The 15,707-nt window shown below is 47.2% G+C and overlaps 1 protein-coding gene and 2 long non-coding RNA genes across 4 annotated transcripts in view; 2 read left to right on the forward strand and 1 right to left on the reverse strand.

Annotated features, from left to right (window-relative positions):
• Positions 1-1,049, forward strand: part of l2hgdh (L-2-hydroxyglutarate dehydrogenase) — a 4,923-nt gene extending 3,874 nt beyond the window's left edge. For both annotated transcript variants that reach the window (XM_053679148.1, XM_053679156.1), the window contains exons 9-10: positions 162-293; positions 404-1,049. In XM_053679148.1, the coding sequence (XP_053535123.1) occupies positions 162-293; positions 404-599 (328 nt within the window). In that variant the 3' untranslated portion in view covers positions 600-1,049. The remainder of the gene's footprint in view (positions 1-161; positions 294-403) is intronic.
• LOC128630867 (uncharacterized) lies at positions 709-2,153 on the reverse strand. Its single transcript, XR_008395098.1, has 2 exons — positions 1,520-2,153; positions 709-1,293 (listed from the first exon to the last, which is right to left on the reverse strand). It is a non-coding gene; the product is annotated as an uncharacterized LOC128630867 (long non-coding RNA).
• A 6,879-nt stretch (positions 2,154-9,032) lies between these two features.
• On the forward strand, positions 9,033-15,423 carry LOC124627741 (uncharacterized). The gene is made up of 2 exons (XR_006982303.2): positions 9,033-10,635; positions 10,762-15,423. It is a non-coding gene; the product is annotated as an uncharacterized LOC124627741 (long non-coding RNA).
• Positions 15,424-15,707: the final 284 nt, after the last annotated feature.

The following is a 15,707-nucleotide window of genomic DNA, read 5'->3' on the forward strand; positions in this document are numbered from 1 at the left end:
TAACACACACTCACACACACTTTTCTTTCCTTCATCTTTCTTTGTTGATTTACTTTATTTCTTCTTTTTCCAGCAGTAAAGCAGATGTGAAAGGTCAGTTGTAATTAATTGTGAGGTGTGTGTGTGTGTACGTGCATGTACACGTGCGTGTACGTGTGTAGGGGTCTGCAGAAGCTGGTGATGAAGAACGTGTGGTTTGGTGTAGGTGAGATGTACAGAGGGATGTTTATCAGTGCGCAGGTGAAACTCCTGCAGAAGTACGTACCTGAACTCCAGCCAAGCGACGTGGTCAGGTACAGAACACACACACACACACACACACACACACACACAGTACCCCAACATCTAATGTGTAGTTTGGGACACTCTTGATTTCGACCTGTGTGTGTGTGTGTGTGTGTAGGGGTCCATCAGGAGTGCGTGCTCAGGCTTTGGATCGTGACGGTAACCTGGTGGACGACTTTGTGTTCGACGGTGGTGTGGGAGAGCTCGGCAGCCGAGTGCTACACGTACGGAACGCCCCGTCGCCCGCGGCAACCTCCTCCCTCGCCATCGGCATGGCGATCGCTGACGAGCTGGAGGCTCGGTTTGCTCTGTAGACACGCCCACGGTTGTTTGATGTGTCTGAGGGAATTTCAGAGAGATGTGTGTGTGATACTAGAAAGCTTCACCTTCTGTTCACCTTCGTGGTGATGTCATCACTCTGCGCCACTCTGCTCCGCCCCTGATGACACCAGTGACACACATGACCCTGCTTAGACCTCATGAAAGATCAGACTGTCATTAACACGGTTATTACAGTGAGCCGTGCGGGCGCTGTGCACACACCGTGTTTATAATGTTATAAAAGTCTGATTAAATATCATGATCCGTCATTTTGTACATCAGCGGTTTTGATCCTGTGTGTGTGAACGTACTGACAGTGAACTGTAATGTAGGTGCTGTTTTAATCATTACATTTATACTAAGTTTTTATAGATTTGAGTGGAGAAATGATTGTACCGACTGTGCTGATGAATAAATCTATATTTTTGCCAAGGTTTCATAAATGTCAGTGTTCTGAGTCTGTAGGCTTCTGTGGTGTGAGGTTGGTGTTGGTTTTCTCCTCCAGCAGCAGACACAGAGCACTGTGAGAAGATCCTCCTGCCCCGATACTCAGATCAGTCAAGTCCGACGTGAGTCAAGCTGAACATCCTGCTGGATTTCCAGCACCAGAACACCACAGGAACCAAGAGGAATCTCACCAGTTCTTGCAAGATAGAAGGAGAAGATTGTGAAATATGGAGCAGGAGACTGAGGGCAGAAATGCAGAGGAACATCAGAACACTATGAGAAGAAGAGGATCTCTGGACCGTCTTCGTCCTAATTTCACCTTACAATCCACTCCAGAAGCAGATATTGAAACTAAGCACATTAACACTGTACAGGAGACACCACCATCACACATCATCACACACCAGTGGTATGAAAAGATAAAACTTCTCAAACATCTCAACATATCTCTCATACTCTAATGCACCATCAGATACTAGTCCTTTTCACTGGTGGGTCTCCGACTCCATGCAGAGATCCTCCTCTCCTCAGCCTGCGTTTCTCTGCAGAGTGTGCCTCACATCCACAGCACGATGCACATCTGGACCACTGGAAGAGGTTTCCATGTGTAAGCGTGCTGTAGATCACATCACAGAGCTGTACAGTGTGTGTGAACAGGACACGCACAGGATAAAGTTCTCACTTCTCCACTTTACAGTCATCTGGTGCTGCATCTTATTTTACACCTGGAGCTCCAAAGACATTTCCTCCTCACATCTCTGATTTTAACTGTTTAAGTGTTGAATTGTCTGGTTGTAGTCGTTTAACGTTTAACGATGTTGAACTGTGCGGAGGAACGTAGAGAGAAACTGAAATAAGAAACAGAAAAGAACACAAGGAAAGAAACAAAGGAGTTCATGAGAGGAAATGAAAATGATTGTGTGTGTGAGTGTGTGTGTGTGTGTGTGTGTGAGCGAGAGACAAAGTCTTCTGTCTTTACAGTAAAAAGATTATTTGACCGTTGTAAAGATTATTCTATACTTTTATATCTACTGCACGTCATATATTTTCATTTCATTCATTTATTTATTTCTGCATTATGCTACGTTGTTATATTAATATTTTTTTTTAATAATTTAGCAAATTTTGATTGAGTTATAGATTATAAAGTCATTACTAAGGACTAATTAACAGTGTTATAAGAATCTGACCGAGTGGAACTTTGTGCTGAACTCAGATTATAGAATATAAAGTGTAATGTGTGTAACTGATAGGAAGCGGGACTGGAGGCGGGTGCAGGTCAAAGTCTTTATTCATTAGCAGACAAAGAAAACACAGGGAGCGCGGTCTCTACTGACTATACTTCAACTCTGGACATCTAGCTACGACCGCGAGCATGCTGACCGCTAGCATGCTGACCGCGAGCACATACCGTCAGACTTCCTTGACATGACAAACGTAAACCAAATAATACTGCGCGAAGTGCGCAGTCACCGAGGGGTTTAAACAGTCAACATAATCAAACCAAAACATGGGCACCTGGGGCAAATCAGAGACATGATCAGACTTAAATCAATGTCCAAGCAGGAAGCAAACGAAAACAAGAGTCACGTGACCAGTCAGAGCCGGTGCCGCAATGCCCTCTGCTGGCCGTGGCGTAACAGTAACTACAGAGTTGACTAATGTTTGGATATGTTAATAAAGTATAATCTAATATGTATAACCAACAGTTGGAATTATTAGTTAGAAGCATATTCTAAATCCACAGTGCACTTGTTGATCAAGTTATAATCTGAGTGTGTGTTGAGTTAGAAGAATTCTGAGTCTTACTGAACAGTACAGTAATAAATATAGTAATAAATGGCCTGATAGTTTTGCGAGTCAGTCCGTACCTCTGCACCGCAGGGATAATCTAAAACTACAAAACACTTCTAACAGGTTCTAACATTCCAAATGTGTACATTAAGTTATTTGTGTTTGCAGAAAGCAGATTCACTTTGTGGCAATAACATAAAAAAAATCAATTAGACGCATTCCAGAACTGTGATTCCAAACAAAACCCTCTAAGCTTGCCAATCAGCGTCAAAAGGAGAGAAAAGAATTCCAGGAGGAAGATACCAAGATGAGAGTATAGGGTGAATTATGGGACACAGTAAAAAACCCAGGTCTGGTAAAACTTTTAAAGAAAATACAGCTGACTACGCATGCGCCACAAATATAAGGTATCATATGGACGTGAATAATCAGTAAAGGCGATGGAGATTGGTCTGTTCTAGAAAAAAAAGGTGAATGCCCCGCCTCGGGATTTTACTGCTTCAGAGAGGTATATGAAGACATGTTTGTGTATGTGTAATTCAGACCCTCTGCAGACCGTCTCAATTTATTGTTTCAATAAGGTTAAGTTACTTTTTGACTTCTACAAACCCCCCCGTCTCTGAAGTTTTTTGTTAGGCTGCAAAGATTGTTCGCCATGACCGGTTACAGCCAGTTTAACCCGTGCTCAAGACACGCCCCCGTTTCTAAACACTCTAGCTCTGCTACACACTCTCGCACGCGCGTTTCCATCAGGAAGTGTGTGTCAATGAACCGCTGAGTGGACTCAGGTGTGTGAAAGTAGAAACACTCATGGTTATGCTCATGTCCACACGATGGCGGTGTGGAGCTGCTATCAGAAGCAGTGGAAGACCGTAGCAGTAGTAGATGATGATAGTGGCAGTGTAGCAGCAGCAGTAGATGTAGATGATAGAGAAATTGTTTAGAGAGTTTTACTCTTACTTTCCAATTACAACAACACAATTGTTACAGTTATACTAAACACCTAGTAGTCGGTACCGATACCACAAAAAGTACACGATACTCCATACCAAAGTCGATACCACGGTGTGGTTAAAAAATAAAAAAGATTTGTAAAAAAATAAAATTTCAAACTCCTGGAGGACATCCTCCTCTGGCTGATTCTGGCAAAGAGAGAGAGAGAGAGAGAGAGAGAGAGAGAGAGAGAGAGAGAGATACAGAGAGACAGAGAGAGAGGGAGAGAGACAGAGGGGGAGAGAGAGAGAGAGAGAGAGAGAGAGAGAGAGAGAGAGAGAGACAGAGAGAGAGAGAGAGAGAGACAGAGAGAGAGAGAGAGAGAGACAGAGAGAGAGAGAGAGAGAGAGAGATACAGAGAGACAGAGAGACAGGGAGAGAGACAGAGAGAGAGAGAGAGAGAGACAGAGTTGCCAGGGAATACAACATGCCTGACAGTGGGCATCCTTGTCTTACTCCTCTACGAGCTTTAAAATGTGCACACGAGTCACCATTAATCTTCAGTATGCTTTCATTGTCACGATACAGAACTCTTATTTTATCAATAAAATCTGAACTAAAACCAAAAGCAGTCAAAACGTTCCATAGGTAAGTATGCTCACCCCTGTCGAAAGCCTTTTCCTGATCAATTAAAACCAGAAAGTCAATTATTTCTTATTTCTCACTCTTTTTTTTTTTTACCTCCGCGGAATTTAACTCAACTGAAACGTCTTTCCTCTTAGCCTGTGCATGAGCACGTGTTCTCCGTCTCTTTCTCTGGGGCAACGTGAACACGTTCTCTTCCGTTTCTGTGTGAGAGCTTTCATCCCCAACTTCATCAGCTAGAGACTGGTCAACACTATTCAGTGACACTGTACTGACTTGTGTATCTTTATCACATGAATCTGGCTCAAACGCGGCTTTCTCTTCTTCACCTGGTTTAGCACCGCCCCCTGGTGAGAGGGGCCAGCTTCAGGTGTCTCCACCTGAGAAGATGCTGCTGCTCCCTCTCCCGGTGTGGGGGCCCCATCCACCCCAACACCCTCTCCAGCAGGAACCTCGTTACCAGCGGCCTCGTTAGCATCATTACCATTTGCGGGATTTACACGTTTTTCCGGACAGGCCCGCACCAGACGACCAGTTAAGCCACACCCACAACACTTCATCGTTGTAGTAGTAGCGTAAATGACATAATTAAAATCCTCCACCTTTACATTCAGTGTCGGATCCAGATCAATATTATCCTTCATGACCATGAACACACACCGTCTGAAAGACACGGTATGTTTGTTATGCGGGATAACGTTTGGGACAGAACCTCCTCCTTAATAAAAGGCGGAACATTAGACAAGATGACTTTTTTAGACGGGGTCGACAAAGGAAGCACTGCGGTAAACACTCCATCGAGCACAACTCCATTATCCACCATGTCATTATCCAACTCCACCGTTTTCAGAAACAACACCACGGCACTATTCATACGGGCCGCAGACAGAATGTTGTCGTGTCCAACACTCTCCCCCCACACTCTCCCCCCAACACACTCTCCCCCAACACTCTGCCCCCAAACACACTCTCCCCCCAACACTCTCCCCCCAACACACTCTCCCCCAACACTCTCCCCCCCAACACACTCTCCCCCAACACTCTCCCCCAAACACACTCTCCCCCCAACACACTCTCCCCCAACAATCTCCCCCAACAATCTCCCCCAACACTCTCCCCCAAACACACTCTCCCCCAACACACTCTCCCCCAACACTCTCCCCCCAAACACACTCTCCCCCCAACACTCTCCCCCCAACACACTCTCCCCCAACACTCTCCCCCAAACACACTCTCCCCCCAACACTCTCCCCCAACACTCTCCCCAACACTCTCCCCCCAAACACACTCTCCCCCCAACACTCTCCCCAACACTCTCCCCCCCAACACACTCTCCCCCCAACACTCTCCCCAACACTCTCCCCCCCAACACACTCTCCCCCAACACTCTCCCCCCCAACACACTCTCCCCCAACACTCTCCCCCCAAACACACTCTCCCCCCAACACTCTCCCCCCAACACACTCTCCCCCCAACACTCTCCCCCAACACTCTCCCCAACACTCTCCCCCCAAACACACTCTCCCCCCAACACTCTCCCCCAACACTCTCCCCCAACACTCTCCCCCAACAATCTCCCCCCAAACACACTCTCCCCCAACACTCTCCCCCCAAACACACTCTCCCCCCAACACTCTCCCCCCAACACTCTCCCCCCAACACACTCTCCCCCCAACACTCTCCCCCAACACTCTCCCCAACACTCTCCCCCCAAACACACTCTCCCCCCAACACTCTCCCCCCAACACACTCTCCCCCAACACTCTCCCCCCCAACACACTCTCCCCCAACACTCTCCCCCAAACACACTCTCCCCCCAACACTCTCCCCCAACACTCTCCCCAACACTCTCCCCCAACACACTCTCCCCCCAACACACTCCCCAACACTCTCCCCCCCAACACACTCTCCCCCAACACTCTCCCCCCCAACACACTCTCCCCCAACACTCTCCCCCCAAACACACTCTCCCCCAACACTCTCCCCCAACACTCTCCCCAACACTCTCCCCCCAACACACTCTCCCCCCACCACTCTCCCCCAACACACTCTCCCCCAACACTCTCCCCCCAAACACACTCTCCCCCCAACACTCTCCCCCAACACACTCCCCCAACACACTCTCCCCCCACACACTCTCCCCCCAACACACTCTCCCCCAACACTCTCCCCCCAAACACACTCTCCCCCCAACACTCTCCCCCAACACTCTCCCCAACACACTCCCCCCAACACACTCTCCCCCAACACTCTCCCCCCAAACACACTCTCCCCCAACACTCTCCCCCCAAACACACTCTCCCCCCAACACTCTCCCCCAACACACTCCCCCCAACACACTCTCCCCCAACACACTCCCCCCAACACACTCTCCCCCAACACACTCTCCCCCAACACACTCTCCCCCCAACACTCTCCCCCAACACACTCCCCCAACACACTCTCCCCCCACACACTCTCCCCCAACACACTCTCCCCCAACACACTCTCCCCAACACACTCTCCCCCCAACACTCTCCCCCAACACTCTCCCCAACACTCTCCCCCCAACACACTCTCCCCCAACACACTCTCCCCCCAAACACACTCTCCCCAACACTCTCCCCCCAACACACTCTCCCCAACACACTCTCCCCCCAAACACACTCTCCCCAACACTCTCCCCCCAACACACTCTCCCCCCAACACTCTCCCCCAACACTCTCCCCAACACTCTCCCCCCCAACACACTCTCCCCCAACACACTCTCCCCCAACACACTCTCCCCCAACACACTCTCCCCCAACACACTCTCCCCCCAACACTCTCCCCCCACACACTTTCCCCCCAACACACTCTCCCCCCAACACACTCTCCCCCAACACACTCTCCCCCCAAACACACTCTCCCCAACACTCCCCCCCCAACACACTCTCCCCCAACACACTCTCCCCCTAACACTCTCCCCCCACACACTTTCCCCCCAACACACTCTCCCCCCAACACACTCTCCCCCAACACACTCTCCCCCCAAACACACTCTCCCCAACACTCCCCCCCCAACACACTCTCCCCCAACACACTCTCCCCCCAAACACACTCTCCCCAACACTCTCCCCCAACACACTCTCCCCCAACACACTCTCCCCCCAAACACACTCTCCCCAACACTCTCCCCCCAACACACTCTCCCCCCAACACTCTCCCCCAACACTCTCCCCAACACTCTCCCCCAACAATCTCCCCCAACACTCTCCCCCCAAACACACTTTCCCCCAACACTCTCCCCCAACACTCTCCCCCCAAACACACTCTCCCCCCAACACACTCTCCCCCAACACACTCTCCCCCAACACACTGTCCCCCAACACACTCTCCCCCCAACACTCTCCCCCCACACACTTTCCCCCCAACACACTCTCCCCCCAACACACTCTCCCCCAACACACTCTCCCCCCAAACACACTCTCCCCAACACTCCCCCCCAACACACTCTCCCCCCAACACACTCCCCCAACACACTCTCCCCAACACTCTCCCCAACACTCTCCCCCAACACTCTCCCCAACACTCTCCCCCCAAACACACTCTCCCCCCAACACTCTCCCCCAACACTCTCCCCCCACACTCTCCCCCCAACACACTCTCCCCCCACCACTCTCCCCCAACACACTCTCCCCCAACACTCTCCCCCCAACACACTCTCCCCCCAACACTCTCCCCCAACACACTCTCCCCCAACACACTCTCCCCCAACACTCTCCCCCAACACACTCTCCCCCCACCACTCTCCCCCCACCACTCTCCCCCAACACACTCTCCCCCCAACACACTCTCCCCCCACACACTCCCCCCACCACACTCCCCCAACACACTCCCCCCACACTCTCCCCCCAACACACTCCCCCCACACTCTCCCCCCAACATTCTCCCCCAACACACTCTCCCCAACACACTCTCCCCTCAACACTCTCCCCCCACACTCTCCCCCCAACACTCTCCCCCAACACTCTCCCCCCAACACACTCCCCCCAACACACTCTCCCCCCAACACACTCCCCCCACACTCTCCCCCCAACATTCTCCCCCAACACACTCTCCCCAACACACTCTCCCCAACACACTCTCCCCTCAACACTCTCCCCCCACACTCTCCCCCAACACTCTCTCCCCAACACACTCTCCCCAACACACTCTCCCCAACACACTCTCCCCTCAACACTCTCCCCCCACACTCTCCCCCCAACACACTCCCCCCAACAGTCTCCCCCCAACATTCTCCCCCAACACACTCTCCCCCCAACATTCTCCCCCAACACACTCTCCCCAACACACTCTCCCCAACACACTCTCCCCTCAACACTCTCCCCCCAACACACTCTCCCCAACACACTCTCCCCCAACACACTCTCCCCCCAACATTCTCCCCCAACACACTCTCCCCAACACACTCTCCCCAACACACTCTCCCCAACACACTCTCCCCTCAACACTCTCCCCCCACACTCTCCCCCCAACACACTCCCCCCAACAGTCTCCCCCCCAACAGTCTCCCCCCAACACACCCTCCCCCAACAGTCTCCCCCCAACACACCCTCCCCCAACAGTCTCCCCCCAACACACCCTCCCCCCAACAATCCCCCCCACACTCTCCCCCAACAGTCCGAGAAATAATTTGTCAGCAAGACGTCACGTTTTGTTTTTGTTAATCGAAGAACCCGGTTTCACTGCTCTGTGGGGTTCGGCTCTTCAGGTGGTTCTGAGAGAGTGGAAGTAGGCGGGTCACCCGATCCTGCTTCACTCTCCTCCTCTCTCCTCGTGTCCGCTGCCCACATCCTCAGTCTGAAGCGTCTCTTTGATGACAGCACCTTCAGATTCTCATCTGTTGTTGTGTGCTTAACCGATTTTATGGATTTTTCTCTGTCCAGGAAGTAGTTTTTTAGTACGACCCCACTTTGTCCTAAAGTCTCCTCCAAGAACCAGTTTAGCTGTTCTGCTGTGTAAAATTGCTCTGGCTGTTCGACCCCCTTGTTGTCAGCGATAGCGGTGTAGGGTTTGTTATGGACGCTGTCTGCGGTGTTGGTTTCATTTCTATCATGGACACGGGTGTCGGTGCTGTCACTGGGTGCTGTGATTATTTCAGTGGTGTTGTGTTCGTCACTGACCTCTTCCTGCTGTGACCTCTGTGTGTCATTACCCCGTCTGCCCCAGGATCCTGTTCTCCGGTGTCCCCCACTAGCTGTCTCCGCGCTGCTGCTGCTGTACCCCGGCCGTGTCGCCCCCGGAGCTCCCCGGCTGCACCGCTCCGCGTGGGCAGCTCAGCCGTTTATGTCCGATCTCCCCACACCCTAAACACCTCGGGCGTTCGGTGGTGGTGAAGACGGTGTAGCTGCTGTCCTCGTGTTTACACTTGAAGTTTATATCCAGTGCTTGTTCTCCGTTGTTAATAAACATATAAACCTGTCTGCGGAAAGACAGGACGTGTTTCACCGCGGAGTTCTTACAGCCGAGCGGATATCCGTCATGGGGCTGGGGAACTTCCCGAGGCGGGTCGGCTCCTTCATGATCAGCTCGTCTTTAATGAAGGGGGACGTTAGACCCGCGTCGCAGGGGCAGAAAGAGGGGTGACGTGTAGCATGTCACCTTTCAGCCATATTCCACTTTCACACAGTGTGTTGGCGAATATTTCTTTCTTTAGGAAAATCACCACCGCTTTGTTCATTCGGGAGGCGGAGTAGATGTTCTCACTCCCGACCTGCTCTCCCACCGCCAGCAGAACCTCCTCCCCCTGTTCTCCGTTCTCCGGTACACACCTGACGCCATGGCGGAGAGACAGCGTCTCCCCTCCAGCCTCGGGGGCCATGGAGTCCCGCTCCCTCTCTCCCGCTCTCAACTTTCACCAACCCCCGATAACTCAATAACTAGACATTCACTTAATTAAATGAAAGAAAGGAAAAGGACAAACTTGCGAAAACTTTGGCAAGATGCCAAACTGCTCTCACGCACTCGACACACCACGCTCACTCCTCCACCACGCATGCGCAGAGAGAGAGCGAGAGAGAGAGAGAGAGAGAGAGAGAGAGAGAGAGAGCGCAAGCGAGAGAGACAGTCAGAGAGTGAGAGAGATAAGATTTGGGGGATTTATCTTTGGAGCAAATGTTTTTCTGTTCAGCACAACATCATGTAACTCCAGTAATTTCCACAGCGGTGGTTTTGTTTCAGCTAAAGCTGGTAAGAGAAAGTTTAGAATTTTCCATCAGTTATTCTTTTAATTTCACTTGTATAATGACTGTTGTGTATCTGTTGTGTATCTGTTGTGTATCTGTTGTGTATCTGTTGTGTATCGATGCTGATCAGACTCGTGGGTGCGGAGTGAAAGGTTTATCAGGACACAGCGTGGACTTCAGAGTCTGCAGGAGATAGATCGGACTAAAGGCAGTGTTTATATGTGAAGTGTCACTTGCTCTGATGTTTGTGTATAAAAACACCCACTTCAGAAAGAATCCCGTGTGCTCAAGCTTCTTCAAGATAAACACATCCGCGTGTAGAGAATCTTTAGTTTTATAGCCTCAGTGTAAAACAGACCCGCGGGTTCCCCTAGTAACAGGTTCTGTTATTGTGTTTTGGGCGTGTCCCAGACAGGGCAGGAGAGATACAGGAGCTGGAACAGGTCCAGTGTTGTAATTAAAACAGGGAGTGTGTGTTATCATGCGTTAATACACAAATAGAACTAGGTCAGGTGACTGAGAGCAGAAAATAGAAACATGACGTCATCACAGCGAATGACCTTCACTACACGAACAAAAGACAAAACAGTAACAATCATAACAACCATACATACTGTACATGTATACAGGTCAATAATAATAGTGATTATTATTATTATTATTATTATTATTATTATTATTATTATGACAAATGATGCATTTAGTATAACAGAGTTTTAATGAAATAAATTGCTTAATAAATTACAAAATAAATATAAATTTTTGTATTCTGTTGAAATCTGGTGACAAGATCAGCCCATTGTGTGTGTGTGTGTGTGTGTGTGTGTGTGTGTGTATAAATGCCTGTTATTATTTTCTGAGCGTCAATACAATTACAGTTATGTAAAGGTATTATACAGTATTTATGAGGAACTAAAATCAATTCCTTAACACCGAGATTTGACTGAAGTTATTTTAGTGTAAGTATTTAAAAACACTCATGTATGTAATAAGGGCTCCGTAGAGATTTATGGATAAAAAGTAAAAAGTACAGGTATGAATGAAAAGCTTTAACACTAATGTTAATGTTGAATAATATTTTATATATATATATATATAATTAATTATAATGTTAGTGAAATATGAAATCATTTTCTCAAGTCTCAGATAAAAACCTATAATGTGTGCTATAAATAGTAAGGCTGTGATTTACCTCGTTCAGAGGAATGCCACCTGTCTGGATTTTACAGGTGTCTCTGTCATGAGTGTGTGTGTGAGTGTATTCATCACTATCACTAAACACCGCTAGCGTTTTTATTCTCACTATACTTTACTGTAGTGCTGAACAAAAAGAATACTTCTTAAACTCACACAAGGAAATAGATTAACTGCCCAAATCTCATCAGATGATCACCATCGAGGATCAGCTTTAGACCTCGCTCAGTCTGTGAACACTGTGTAGACACTTCCTGTTTCCACTGGACACGCCCACCAAAACATGACAACCGTTCCCAGGGAAATCTCCGCTCGGCTTTGTTGTTTTTTTTTAAATAAAACAAACACTGATATGCGGTACTAAACTCCCTTACACGGCAGTTTCTATAAAACAGTGCTGGAGTTCAACAGTTGTTATGTTTTGATGAAAGTTATTATGAGTTAAATGTGAAATATTGCTGACTTTGTAGCCTGAAATGAATTCATAACCAAAACAAACACATTGTAAAAAGAATGAAAAGCTTGTTATCATGTATAACGTCATTAAATGATTTTACACACTTTAACATGCTTTTATTCTTTCTGCAGTGTGACTGTTTTGGTCATGAATTCATTTCAGATTTGAAACATTTAATATTTAAAGCACAGACTTAATAATAAATCATTAATAAATCTGTCTCCTGCAGGATCTAAGGTCCACACTGTGATAAAGTCGTTTCAGTCTGTGTCCTTGCAGCTGTAAACAGATTAGATATAAAACAGTGTAGACTGGTACAGAAAGGTGATTCATTAGAACGGTGATGGAAACGTATAAACTTACCCACGTTAGCTATAAACACGTCTGTGGAAATTACTGGAGTTTATATGAAGTCTGGGGAATTATTACAGCATGTTCAAAAATAAATGTAATACACGTAGAGAAACAGGAAACAGGTCAAATAAAATAACATAAAAAACAACAGCGTAAAATCTCTGTGCTCTCGTCTGCTCTTTATTACCCCTGAAACACAGGATCCCTCAGGAGAGGGGAAGGGGTTTACTGAGAACACGCTTGTGCTCTGTTCCCTTGTTAACACTTTTCCTCTCCGTTCCTCTCCGTTCCTCTCCGTTCCTCTCCGTTCCTCTCTGTTCCTCTCCGTTCCTCTCCGTTCCTGCACGAAACCAGTCTCAACCAGGTACAGACGGATCAAGCCCCTCACCATTCCTTTGTCTCCCCAAATAACATCTGCGCGCATTCCCTGATGTCCCGAATACCGTATATGGAGTTATTCCTCTCTTACATTGAAATGCTTCCTGTTAAATGCAAATATGCCTTCCGCCTAACCAATCAATAGGTAACCTGTTGTCTCTGTCCCTGCGTCAAGCAGGATATATACTATGCCTTTCTTTGAATAAATCGGGGATCTTGCCATTTGAATCTTGTGTCTGTGTTTCATTTGTCAATTCTCCCAAGGCCTTGGGGCGCGGGAACTGTCTTTATGTGTACTTTCACTTCTCTCTTCTTAATAATCGTAACCTGAAAATGACAATTTCCCAAACAGAGGATTACAAATCAATTCCAAGGTATCGGATATACCATGGAACAGAAAATATGGCATGACAGTGACACTACCATGAACAGGACACACCTCTAAACCTGATGAGAAATTAGGTAGAAACTTGTCATGGGACGCTGCTGAGAAGACGACAGCAATATAAAAAGAACTGCAGTAGTTTCTGACAAGTACAGGCTGCTCCCCACATGTGACAACAATCTCCTGAATTCTTCATATCTCTGTGGGGGCTGTGGGGTAGGGCGGCAAGACGGAGCCTTTCATAACAAAAAAAATAAAAAAATACATCCAGTCTCCCAAAACCGTGTGGAAAAATGTGTTAGGGACTGATGAGACCAAAGTTGAACTTTTTGGCCACGATACCAAAAGATATGTTTGGCACAGAAAACCCACAGCACATAATGAATAATGAACAGCTCCAAATACCGGACAATTCTGGCGCGAAACCTTAAGGCTTCTGCTCCAACACTTCAGATGAAGAGGAATTCAAGGTTCAAGGTTTTGGAACGGCCCAGCCAGAGTCCAGACCTAAATCCAATCAAAGATCTGAAGAGGGTTGTGTACAGGAGACCCCCAGCCAATCTGACAGAGTTAGAATGCTTTTACAGGGAAGAACGGCAAAATATTGCTAAGTCAAGACGCTCCAAACTGATCGACTCCCGCGGAAAAAGACTGAATGCTGTGATCGAAAGCTGCTTCGACTAAGTATTCATTTAGGGGTGTACAAACTTATGCAGCCAGGTTTATTTTTCATTTTCTCCCCCTAAAATGATTCTTATTGTTTTTCGCGTTAATTAATAGATTAAAATTTCACAATAAAGGTAGAAAGGGTTCTGACATGATTTATCTTGTTTTCTTTTTTTTACATCACTAAAACCTGCGATTTTAACAGGGGTGTGTAGACTTTTTATATCCGCTGTATATAATCTCCAGTACAATCATCTCACAAACGAATGATGTGGCGTTTATTCGTTTTATTTAATGATTTTCCGGGAGGATAAATGAACAGAGGATAAATTAAGCGTGTGGAATCTAAACCCGGGCGTCTCGACCCATTTACAGCCACAGAGCCTTCACTGTGAAATAAAAGAAACGCTCAGATGAACACACAACACATGGAGTTGATGAATATAATCTGTCTCTTCAGACCAATCAGCTCTTTCAGGACTATATCAGAGAAAATGTTGAGAGTTTTACTCTTACTTTCCAGCTACAACAATCAGTTTATTACAGTCACTGATACTGATATCCACTGCATTACTGTTTAAAAAATCCAGACCCACTGGCTGCTTCACCGAAACATTCAATTACAGAAACCAAATATTTTGCTATGTGTGTAGTGCTGACCTCGCTTTACTTCTCTAACACTCCCTTACTGCGTATCTTGAGATCTTACTGAAGAATGTGACGACTCAGTACAATGATGTAAATACCGGTTCCAGTATTAGATGAGGGTGTGTTCAGACATGTATAAACACCGCCGTGCTCCCATTACAGCATCAACTGATCTTATTTTCCCAATCAGATATACCTCGGGTGCTTGTTCATTTCCTCATCATCTCAACAGTCTTCCCATTCAACACCTGTGTCCTGCACAGAACCCTGACCTCGACCCCACTGAACACCTTCGGGATGAACTGGAACTGGAGTCTCCTCACATCAACCTCAGCACCTGACCTCGACCTCACTAACGCTCTCGTAGCTGAATGAACACAAATCCCCACGGCCACGCCCCAAAATCCCCACGGCCACGCCCCAAAATCTAGTGGAAAGCCTTCCCAGACGAGTGGAGCGCATTATAACAGTAAAAGGGGAATAAATCCGTAATGCGATGTTCAACAAGTACATATGGGTGTGATGGTCAGGGGTGCACATACTTTTGGCCCTACAGTGTATATTTCTCTTCTTATCACTGTTTTATATTATTTTGTATGTGTATTTCACTTGTATGTAAGATTTATACGTAAGTTCGATGTACAGAACTTTGTTGAGAGCTCCGTGTTTTTAATGTGTTTTATCAATAAAAAGTTCTCATTTAATTTACAGACAGCTGAGTCACTGAATATCTTTAAACCAGGATGAAACATTTCTTCCTCACAAAACACTTCAATTACACAAATTTAATCTATAACAATTTGAAATATATATATCATTCTATTCTGATTTCTTTGCTGTACTAACTCTCCTCTCTAGCAGAGCTGAAAGGGTGAATTCAGATATACTGGGGGAGTTTTTTTTATTTCCACTGTCTTTAATCTTTAACCCTCTTATCAAGACTAACTAAAAAACATTTTTCATTCAATCAACACAATTACTCTGAAATACACTG

Source organism: Ictalurus punctatus, chromosome 3 (genome assembly GCF_001660625.3).
Source record: "Ictalurus punctatus breed USDA103 chromosome 3, Coco_2.0, whole genome shotgun sequence".
Taxonomy (NCBI): domain Eukaryota; kingdom Metazoa; phylum Chordata; class Actinopteri; order Siluriformes; family Ictaluridae; genus Ictalurus; species Ictalurus punctatus.